Genomic DNA, 11,134 nt, shown 5'->3' on the forward strand with positions numbered 1-11,134 from the left:
GGGCCTGAGGATACAGGCAAGGTTCTTTGCCTGTGCCATTGTGTATTTTGGGCATGAGATTGATATGTATATTTGTTAGACTATTTATATTGGTGTGGATGGAAGCATCAGGGGGTACAAGGTCTGAGTGTGAGGGTCAGCTGATATATATATTTGAGTGTTGAGCAGATATATATGTATATCTCTGTGTGTGTTCCATCAGGATCATGAATTTTCTAAGGGAAAAGGCAGTGCCTCATTCATTATTGTATCCAAGGACTTGGGCCTGAGACATAGCAGTTATTCAGCAAATTTGTGTTGACCAAATGAATGAAGTGGACTAGACATTCAGAGATTGTTAATCAGTTCACTCGTTTGCAGAAAACAAAACAAAACAAACAAACAAACAAAAAAATATATATAGCTAGTTGTCTGGCTAAATGATAAATAAGTAGAGATATGATAGATGCATGAATAGATGATAGATAGATAGATAGATAGATAGATAGATAGATAGATAGAAAGATAGATGATAGATAGATAGATTTTGGATGATAGATAGGTGATAGATACATAGATGATATAGACAGATAGGAAGTCATAAGACAGACAGCTAGGGTTGACTTTAGTTACGTGGAATCCTATGTAGTTTATTCTAGAAGAAAGCGTTCATATGTCACAGGGAGTTCCAAAACTTTGTCCTTGGTAGCCCTGTGGGTTATCATGGAATTTCCTTGAGGGCTTGAGGAGAAAATCACAGAATTGGAGAGCTAAGCTCCCTACCTGACATCGACAAGAGTCTATTTGCTTTAAATCTCTATATATTAGATGTCTGCATAGAACTGTATTTGAAGGAATAGTTCTACTAGTTAAAAAAATATCTGAAAATCTTGATCTAGTCCAACTCCTCTTATTCTGCAGAAGGAAGAAGCTGAACCTCAGAGAAGGGAGGTTAGAACCTCCAGAGCTCTCCTCCAGGCTTTTTCCAACCATCTCACCTCCTTTCAAATGTACATACAAGTTCTCTGACTCACTGAGGAAACAGGAATCAATTCTTTCCAGAAGGCCCTCTTTTAATGAAACCATTATCATAGTGGTCTTTGAAGAGTGTCTGTCCAAGAAACAGTCCCATTTGTCTGAGACCTGCCTCATCAAATCATAGCCATCAACTCTTTTTTACTTAGATGGACCCACTTGCCTGGCCTCGTACCTAAGCGACTCAACAGCTGGTGTCGTTTGAATGTGGGATAACAAGATGCTTGTCAATTTCTGCTGATCTCTGAAGTAGGTAGTGATAAGAAGCTGGAATGCCTATATTTGACCAAGGGATGAATAAACAGGAAAAGCTGGCTTCAGAGAGGAGGGAATAGTAGGAGACACACAAGGATAAGCAGGTGTAAAAGGCTATGTGGCTTGAGAAAGAATGATAGGAAAATGGACAACCCTGGTTTCTTGTGGCCTGCCAGGGTCCATTCCCAGTGCATGCACAGCCAGGATGTCTCTCCTACCCTTGGGCTTTATCCTCACATAGCCTTATATGAATTCCCCTTATACCTGCATTAGTTGGAGTTAGTGTCTTCTTCTTCTTGCAACCACACTATCTCTGAACAAGGCAGCACATTGAAAAGTCTCTTCCCAGCAGAGACACAGGCTCAGCACCCAGTGATCTGGCCCTGGCTGCTGACATTCTCTCTGAGACTAGCATGGAGAGGCTTAATGTGCAGCCACTGGGGAAGGGAAACAGTTTCCATTTGCAGCTTCCTTGAGGAGTGCTTTGTGAAGTTTCATGAAAGGTTCCCAGAAAGGGTCTTCAGCCATCCCCCAGGCTTCACTGCTACAGTCCCACAGCAAGGTTGGTGCCTCATTTTCTGCTCACATTCCCTGCTTAACCCTTCAGCACACCCTGATGTACAATGAGAGTTGTTCTCTGCATCAAAATCAAGCAGTTCCTGCAGCATCCAGGGCCCAGGGGTCAGCATTTGTGCAGTTAGCTCTAGGCACATCACAGCATGCCTGTGGTTTGGTGGGGGACTGCGGAGTGATGGGGACCAGTCTTCCCTGGAGCAGAGTCTCCAAATGTAGCCCCTTTACCTGTCCCCATGGCTATTGTGGAGACCATGATGGAAACACATCAGAGGAAGCAAATGAACACAAGGGTCCGTTCAATTCATCAGCAGTTAGAACAGGAGATGCTTGGAAAGGAGTCATGAGTGGGCCTTTTATATGTGTTCACCCCACCTACCACCCCATGATGGGATACCTCTTCCCCGAAGTTATAAACATATGTTGCCCTTCTGGTAAAGGCTGGGGCCACAGAGGCAGTTAGCAAGTTTGTTTTCAGATCCCTATAATGAATGAGAGAGCCAGCCCAGAACAAGGATGACAGGGCCCCACCGTGGGAAAGAATACAAAAGCACTGGGAGTGTCAAAAAGAAGGTGAAAGCTTCCCTTTCCTCATACCTATCCTGGACTTCAGCATGTTAATACCAAGACTATCTGCTTGATCTGGAGAGGGAGGAGGAGTGCTGAAGGGTAAATGGAAGCCATTGCCAGAGGCCAGATGCTCAGCTGAGCTCTCAGAACAACCAAGCCAGGAGGACAGGCAGGAGGAGGATCCGCCATGCCATCAAGGGTTCTGAAATACAAAAGAGATGACTGTCAGGTGTTGGGCTTTAGAACTCAGCTGCAAACACGAGATGGTCTCCTTGTTTGATGCTGCCTGAGGATGAGAGGCAGTGCTTTCCGAGTATACGGTCTGGGTTACCACGCCTGACAATCTTACGGCACACACCCCACCATCTGATTACCAACCACTTCTTCCATTTTCTTCTGGGCACACAGGAATTTTTCCCAGCCTTCTTTGTGGGTAGGAGGGACCATATGACTGAATCTAGCCAATGAGATATAGGTAGAAGCTATTTATGCCATGTCTAGGCATGGTCCTTAAAACCTCTTACATGCTCCTGCATCCTGACTCATCCGCCATCTAAGGAACAGATGCAGAGGATCCAGGAGAGGACTCACAAGAGATCTTGGAGTTGCCACCAAGTTACCAGAAGATAGTGGGAGCCTAATGACTACGTGGAGCAGAGCTACATTGCTCATCCAGTAGCTTAGTGGAGCATGGTACTGTGGGGTGAAGGCACAGACAGGTTGTTTGCTGCAGCTGCTAGCATTATTTTTGCTATTACTGAAGAGGCAGAAAGGCACAAAGATTGAAAGCACTGCCTCTGAGGCCTGACCACCTAGCTTAGCATCTACAACTATCTGGGCAGTTTTAAGCAAGTTTTTAAACCTCTCTGTGCCTGAGTTTCCCTGTACACAAAACTGAAATGTCAATACCCTCTGTTACCTCATTGGATTTTGTACATAAATAAGTGAATTCATATCCAGCATTTAGAAGTGTGTGGCCCATGGTAAACACCACGTAAGTGTTAGTTTTGAAAATTAGATTCTAAGATCTGTGATGACTAGATCATGTCATTTTTACACATTGCTATGAACTCGGTGTTAATAAAGACCACAGATGATAGCTACCTTGTGTCAGGGGGCCTAGAGGGCCCAATTTTACAGTGACATGCTGATATCCTTGAGGTAGAGAGATGAATATTAAAGTTTCAGACCTATAGAAGGGCAGGACAACTTTTGAGTCATCCAAAACGCCATGACTCATTTTTGCAAAGAAAAACATAGGAAAATATGTCATGACTTTTCTGATGAGCCAATAGTTTATCATTATAAACAGGTTGATGTTCAACTGATTTTAAAACATCAGAAAATAAATTGTGGAAGATAACAAACAGTGAAAACCACAGGTGCCCCCTTGTGGTGGTCTGTTACCTCACCATCAGGTTGATCCCCTCATCTTCCAAAAGGTTCCAAAATCTACCACCCACCCTAAGAAATTAGTCAATCCAGCAAACTCTAGGGAGAAGCAAACTGTTCCAGGCACTGTTCTAATTTGAAGGACTAGCTGAAATGAATGAGGCTCACGGTTCTGACTTCCAGCTGTTTTAGTCTGAGCTCTAAACACTCTCTCCAACAAATATTAATTTTCTCAGCATCGTTTGAATGTTAGCAATGAGCAGAGAGGTCATCCTTAGACTTGGGATTTGGTTAGACATTTTTAGACTCCTAGGTCATTGGAGATTTGAGGGCAGAAAGACTTTTATCATGTCTGAGTTCACCAATATAGGTCATTTTGGGGAGTAGCAAAATAATAGCATGTGTTTTTGTTTTGTCCAAAATATATTTCTTCATTTTTTCTGTCTTTTGAATGCCAAGTCATTCATCAAAACCTCATTCAGATTGTACTACCTGGTGAAATTCCTTCCTGATCTTATCCAGCGTAGTGGATTAGTCTTCTAGGTGCTCTATCTGTATTATCTACTCGCTTGTCATTTGTTTGCTCCTGTGCCTGTCTCTGGGCAGTGAACTGGTGTTCCCTCTGCTCAGAAGGCTCGTTCCCATACTTGCACACCTTGATCCTTTTTCTTATTTGGTTTAAATATCAATTTATCTGAAGAATTTTCTGACCATTTATCCACTACAATCCTCATTCTTCCTTCCTACCTACCTTGATAATAAAAGCATCAAACATAGGATAAGCACATGGCCACCCAGAAAAAAATATGACATTTCCCAGCTTCCTTTGCAACCAAGTGTGGCCATGTGACTAAACACTGGCCAATGAGATATAAATGAGGGTATGAGGAGCCAGCTTCTGGGAATATTCCTTAACGTTCATTGATTTCTCCCTGTTCCCTCCATCCTGCTGCATAGATACGAAGATTGGCATCTGGATCCATCTTGGACCTTTAAAGATGGTGGAGGGGTGAGCTGGAAGAACTCTGGTCTTTGACAATTTCATGATGCCGCTCCCCTAGCCGTGTACTGCTTCCTTCCAGACTTTTATTTATGTGCAAGAGAAATAAACTTTATCTTATTTAAAGCATTATTATTCATGCCAGTAACTTATTGTGGCACCTTCTTTTGTTTCTGAAATACTGTTTATTTTCTATTGTCTATTTCTCACACTGCAACACAAGTTCTATGAGGGTTGGCATCTGGCTTGTCTTGTTCACCATCATGTATTTAGTGCCTATACAATAGGCATTTCGTTTGTTGTCAAGTGTCTCCTCTGCTAGAATGGGAACATCTGAAGAACCAGTCTTGGAGTTGGACAGTGGCACATATGATAAATATGATAATATGGTAAAATATGATGCTTTTGAAGCTAACACACAAGAGAAGGTTCTGAGTTTACATCTGAGCTATCTGGAGATCTCCCTGAGGATGCCGGACCCATGATCCGTGCATGTACCCATGATCCGTGCATGTACCCATGATCCGTGGCCGATTGAAGCTGGGAGTAGATTGTGGCATCAAGATCCTATTAGGGGTACTGTCTCCCTCTCTCTTGCTCTCACAAGAAATAAATAAATAAACTTAAAAATATATATTAAAGAGGGAAAAAAAGAACCAGTCTTGGGTCTGGTTCATTTCAGTGTACACAGTCCCTAGCACAGGGTTTGGGACATAGAAGAGGCTGAATAAATGTGAGCGGAATTCTTCACCATCTAAATGATGTATAGTGATTTAATGTATGAGTAATAAGAAAAAAAAAATTGGGGGGGGGGAGAGATTTTCGCTATAGGGCGCATGCGCTCGCCAGACAGACAGAGAGAGACATAGAGACAGAAAGCGAGAAATCACCCCCCAGGGGGGATGGTCACACCGCAGTCCCTTCTCCTCCATTCTCCTCTTAGAATCTTGGGCACGTACGCACACATGCCTGGCGTGAGTTTTAAGCCACCGGGTCCAGGACGCGAACCACAGTCGACTACGTGGGAGTCCAGTGACATAGCCATTACGCCAACTGCTGGTTCCCAGAAAAAAAAATTTAAATTAAAAAAAAAGAGAGAGAGTTGAGAAAGACACGAGAAAAAAGCGTACCTGCAGTTCTGGGGTTTCCATTCATGACACCAGGAGACTCAGCACCTGTGAATGAGAGCAGTGGGTGACACTGTGGTGACTACAGCACTGGGCAGCAGCTGCTCTATACCCTCCTGGACCTGGTCGTCACAACCACTGACAGTCCACACTGTTGAGGCATCTGTTACCTGCAGGCACCTTTCTAAACACATTTCATGCATTTTCCACTTAGTCTTCCTGAGAGATTTGTGACCAAAGTATTCTCCCCTTGGACAAATAAGAAGACTAAGGCTTAGTGATACAGAGGGACTTGCCAGGCAGTAGAAGAGCTGGGATTTGAACTCCAGGCTGGCTGATTCCAAAGTGGAAATTTCTAGGCCCCTAGCTACCTTGTGGCATCATATAAGGCTTCAAACTGAGGCCCAATAAAAGGGCCGAAGAACTCAGTGCATCACCTTCTTCATGAGACAGCTCTGCTTACTCCTCTGGAGAATGAAAATGGTGCTAGCACTCATTCTCGCGGGCTTTCGTGGACATTCCAAGTGATAATTCAGAGAAAGGAGTTTGGCGTGGGGCCAGGTACAGCGAATGCTTCATTATTGCTGCAATTAGTACCATCACTACATTTTAACTTCTTTAGGGGAAAACGTGCTTACGTTCTTTGGGATTTCTTGACTTCTCCATTCTGATGTAAATAAAACTCACAGTAATGCTGCTAACCCATGTGCAGGATAGATGAAAATTAGAGAAGTCGTAATGCTTCCCCTATAGCATACTCTAGAATACTGTAACTGAGTTTTGAAAAACAGTCATTTCTAGTGGTTAAGGTGCTGGACTGCCACCTGGCTAGGTGTGGTTTGAGGCCTGGACCTGTACCTTGAAACTCATGCCAGGCACATGTGCATGCATACCCATCCCCCCCGAGATGGGTGATTTCTTGCTTTCTCTCTCTCTCTGTCTCCGGCAAGCACATGTGCCCTGTAACAAAAATCTCTATCTAAAAAAAAAAACAGAAAAACAGCCATTCACCAGAAAACAAAGTTGCCTTTACATGGAGTTGGGACTTAGGCTTCATCCAAAAGGGTCTGGGTTATGGGGACTGAGAACAACTGGGGTAAGGAAAGGGCCACATGGTTTAGAATCAGAATCAGACTGAGCTGCTTCTAATCTTAACACCAACTGCTCTGGAGCAGAAACATCTGGGGTGAGTCACTAATCTAATTCTTGATTTTTTAACCTATAAAATAGACACAGTCATGGGAGGATTAAAAGAGTCAGTGGATGAAGAACTTAGCCTGGTCTCTAGCACTCGAGGCCCACTACAAATGGCAATGTAATTATTATTGTCCAGAGCAACTCATGGAAGAATAGCGTGAATACTAAGAGGCATAAAAGCCCTGCGTAGCTGAGCTAGTGACCCCAGGCATCTGTATTTGGCTGTCAGCATCTGGTCACTAGCCTTGTCCCAGGACTTGGTCACTTACCTTTCCGAGTGATGGGTCCCAAATCTAGAACCTGGGCCAGGTCAATGGCCAGTGCTTCACTGCGGAGTTGACTTCTTGAGCAGGACTGTGGGGATGGAGAACTCTCATTATATCAAAATTTAAATGGTTGATTTCCATCCAGATTGCCCCTGCCATGTGCAAATCTGGCCCTAAGACCTGGGGCCCTCAGTTGGCCCTAACGCTGACACTGTAGTTATTTCAATCTGGAGAATTCTCAGAGGTGTGTCTGCAACACAGAGGCCCATACTAAGCACCCCGTAGAGGCCAGCTATTTATAAGCAGCGCCACACTGGGGTACAAATGTGAGCTCTGGAGTCACATCTCAGTGGAGGCACATCCCAGCTCTGACACTTGCAAACTGCACTTAACTTGTGGAAAATGGACTTTTGTGAGCCTCAGTTTCCTTATTTGTATAATGGAGACAATGAAAGAATATACTTAAAGGGTTGTTGTGAGAATTAAATTAGGTAAGGTATGTAAAATTTTCAGCATGGTATTTGATACAAAGTAAGCACCAAAAAAGCCAATTATTATTACAATAATTTTAAATATCTCTTGTGCCAAGAAAGCCTAGGGGACAGTCTCTTTCCTCTGATTGGCCTCTGGGGCACACAATAACTGTTTACAAATATGCTTTTAGGAGTCCCAGGATTCATTTATTCATCCTTCCTTCTTCCCTCTCTTCCTCCCTCCCTCACATCCATCCACGTATCTTTCTCTCTCTCTATCTCTATCTCTTTCTCTCCTTCCTTCTGCCTTCCTTCCTCCCTTCCTTCTCTCCCTCTCTCCCCCCATAATTCTAATAAAGATACATGGAGAGCTTAGGTGACAGGTCCCATGCTAGCACCAAGTAGTCCAGTTAGAAGAGACACTCACCGGCTGGCACTGTTCCTTAACAGAATCGCAGAGATGAACCTCACAATGCAGGAAAACTAGGTCATAATTTCCAGCAAACATGAACATTTGAACTGAGAACCGGCTTTCTGAGGATATCCCATTCTCCTCCACATTGATAGTTGAATCACGTTGATTTGGACAGCTGGAAGGGGGATGGGGCAAGGGTATAACTTCTGAAAACAGTATCAGAGAACAGTAAGGGGCCCTCAACTTCCCACCATCATGAAAATAGACTTCTGTTTCTTTCAAAATGTCATCCACAAGCTTACATGGTTTAAATTATTTGGGGCACAGTCTCAGGGGTACGACAGACTGATTTTTAAATTCCAGCCAAACACACTTCCTAGCTAAGTGATCAGGAAGGCTACTTAACCTTACTGAGATTCCATTTTCTACTCCGCGCTGTGGAGACGGTAATAGACACCTCATAGAGTTGATGTGAGCATTTAATGAGATAATTCAAGTATTGGTACATAGCTTGGTACATGGCTAAATTCAATGATAAATATTAGCTAATACTATTACTACAATATATTTGAATCATGATCTATAGATAGGCATTTTCCTTGTTTTTTTTTTTTTTTGGTCAGTTAATGGTACTTAATAATATTTTATTCTGTAATACTTACCTTATTGTTTTCATGTTGATCAGTATTAACAACTGTATAACTGCCTGTCATGAATTGAGTTCCTATTTTTGATCAACGAACCTATTCCCAATGTTATCAAGAACATTAAAATGAAAAATAACAGGCATTTCCTAACTCTGCCTACCTATTTTGTGTTAATACATTGGGCTAAAAATCTCAAGAGAGACATTCCTGGTTCAAAGGGCATAGTCATGATATGTAACACCAAGTTATTTCCAAAAAAGGTCAACCAACTTACACAATTTCCTGGGGTGGATGAGGTAAACATTTTCCCCAAACCTCACTAAGGTCAGCAGATATTATAATCCCCGATTCACCCAGTACCTGTTTCTGATGATGAAATATTTCACAGGGTCAGCCTTGTCTTCCGTGGGGGTGGCATAGCAGTTCCTCAATAACAGGTTAAAGCGGGAGGTGTCCCCTCTCTCCAAGATGGCGCCCACATAGAGCATGGATTCAACTGATAGCACAGCTAATATTTTATTCTGTAATACTTACCTTATTGTTTTCATGTTGATCAGTATTAACAACTGTATAACTGCCTGTCATGAATTGAGTTCCTATTTTTGATCAACGAACCTATTCCCAATGTTATCAAGAACATTAAAATGAAAAATAACAGGCATTTCCTAACTCTGCCTACCTATTTTGTGTTAATACATTGGGCTAAAAATCTCAAGAGAGACATTCCTGGTTCAAAGGGCATAGTCATGATATGTAACACCAAGTTATTTCCAAAAAAGGTCAACCAACTTACACAATTTCCTGGGGTGGATGAGGTAAACATTTTCCCCAAACCTCACTAAGGTCAGCAGATATTATAATCCCCGATTCACCCAGTACCTGTTTCTGATGATGAAATATTTCACAGGGTCAGCCTTGTCTTCCGTGGGGGTGGCATAGCAGTTCCTCAATAACAGGTTAAAGCGGGAGGTGTCCCCTCTCTCCAAGATGGCGCCCACATAGAGCATGGATTCAACTGATAGCACAGCCGAAGACCCTTCGTAAGGACGAGTGTAGTTCTGGTCTTGGAAGAGGGCCATCCGGACAGTGAACTCTCCCGCCCCACCCACACTGACATTCAGAGAGCTGAGATGAGAAAAGCCACAAGAATGGAAATGTCAGGTTTTGACCAGAGAGAACCACATAAATCAATCATTGTGTAACGATATGGCAGCAAAAACACATCTTTGATCCCTACATAAACTAATCAACCATTTACTTAAGCCAAGCACTAAACTTGGCACTAACCTTGACAAACAGACAAGTCTATTTCCCAGATTTCCACAAATCCTCCCTGCCTGACAAGTTGCACATATCTTCATCACTCTAGAAATTACTGTTGATGTGCATCTCCATCTTTTCACCCAAAGAATGGGGCCTGGGATCAGTTCTGTGGGCTCACACTTTTTAGCAGCAGACTGCTTCCTTCCCCTTGGCCCCATAATCGTCACTGAAACACCAATTTCAACAAGATAACTGACTTTCGTTTTGATTTTTTATGAGCCATAGGCCCCAACATGATATAGCCTGAAAACTATTGAGCTAGAAAATGACTAACCCTTCTGATCTCTGTGAGCCCAGGTGATGACAAGGAAATGAGAAGAACTCTGAATTTCTAGATTTCTGACAAAAATTCCCCTGGAAAGACTAGGAGCATTAAGGAACTGATTCAACAGGAACCCATTCCAGGCACTGAGATATAGTGGTGAACCCTGACAAAAGTCTCTCCCCAGAGGGAATCCCACCCAAGTTGCTATTTGGTTTCATTTCTGGGAATGGAGTCCTGGTTATCCAACCACAGGTGGGCTCAGTTTAAATCTCATGTCTGCTGGGAAGCCTTCCTCTCCCTATTATTCCCCACCAAAATTAGGTTCAGGACTCCTGTTCTCTGCTCCCAAAGCTTCTCGGGAACCAGCAGTTAGCGTAATGGCTATGTCGCTGGACTCCCACGTAGTCGACCGCGGTTCATGTCCCGGACCCGGTGGCTTAAAAAAACTCATGCCGGGCGCGTGTGCGTGCGTGCCCAAGATCCCGAGAGGAGAATGGAGGAGAAGGGATTGCGGCGTGACCATCCCCCTGGGGGGTGATTTCTCGCTTTCTGTCTCTATGTCTCTCTCTGTCTGTCTGGCGAGCGCACGCGCCCTACAGTGAAAATCTCTCAAAAAA

At 43.4% G+C, this 11,134-nt stretch overlaps 1 protein-coding gene across 1 annotated transcript in view; it reads right to left on the reverse strand.

The window, feature by feature from the left end:
• Nucleotides 1–332: 332 nt before the first annotated feature.
• GP2 (glycoprotein 2) overlaps nt 333–11,134 on the reverse strand; it is a 20,112-nt gene continuing 9,310 nt past the window's right edge. The window contains exons 7-11 of the mRNA XM_006146592.2: nt 9,809–10,054; nt 8,295–8,457; nt 7,398–7,482; nt 5,935–5,979; nt 333–2,614 (exon numbers count right to left, since the gene is read on the reverse strand). Of these exons, the coding sequence (XP_006146654.1) occupies nt 2,556–2,614; nt 5,935–5,979; nt 7,398–7,482; nt 8,295–8,457; nt 9,809–10,054 (598 nt within the window). The 3' untranslated portion in view covers nt 333–2,555. The remainder of the gene's footprint in view (nt 2,615–5,934; nt 5,980–7,397; nt 7,483–8,294; nt 8,458–9,808; nt 10,055–11,134) is intronic.

The sequence above is a fragment of the Tupaia chinensis genome, unplaced genomic scaffold (assembly GCF_000334495.1).
Source record: "Tupaia chinensis unplaced genomic scaffold, TupChi_1.0 Scaffold000182_1, whole genome shotgun sequence".
In the NCBI taxonomy this organism is placed as follows: domain Eukaryota; kingdom Metazoa; phylum Chordata; class Mammalia; order Scandentia; family Tupaiidae; genus Tupaia; species Tupaia belangeri.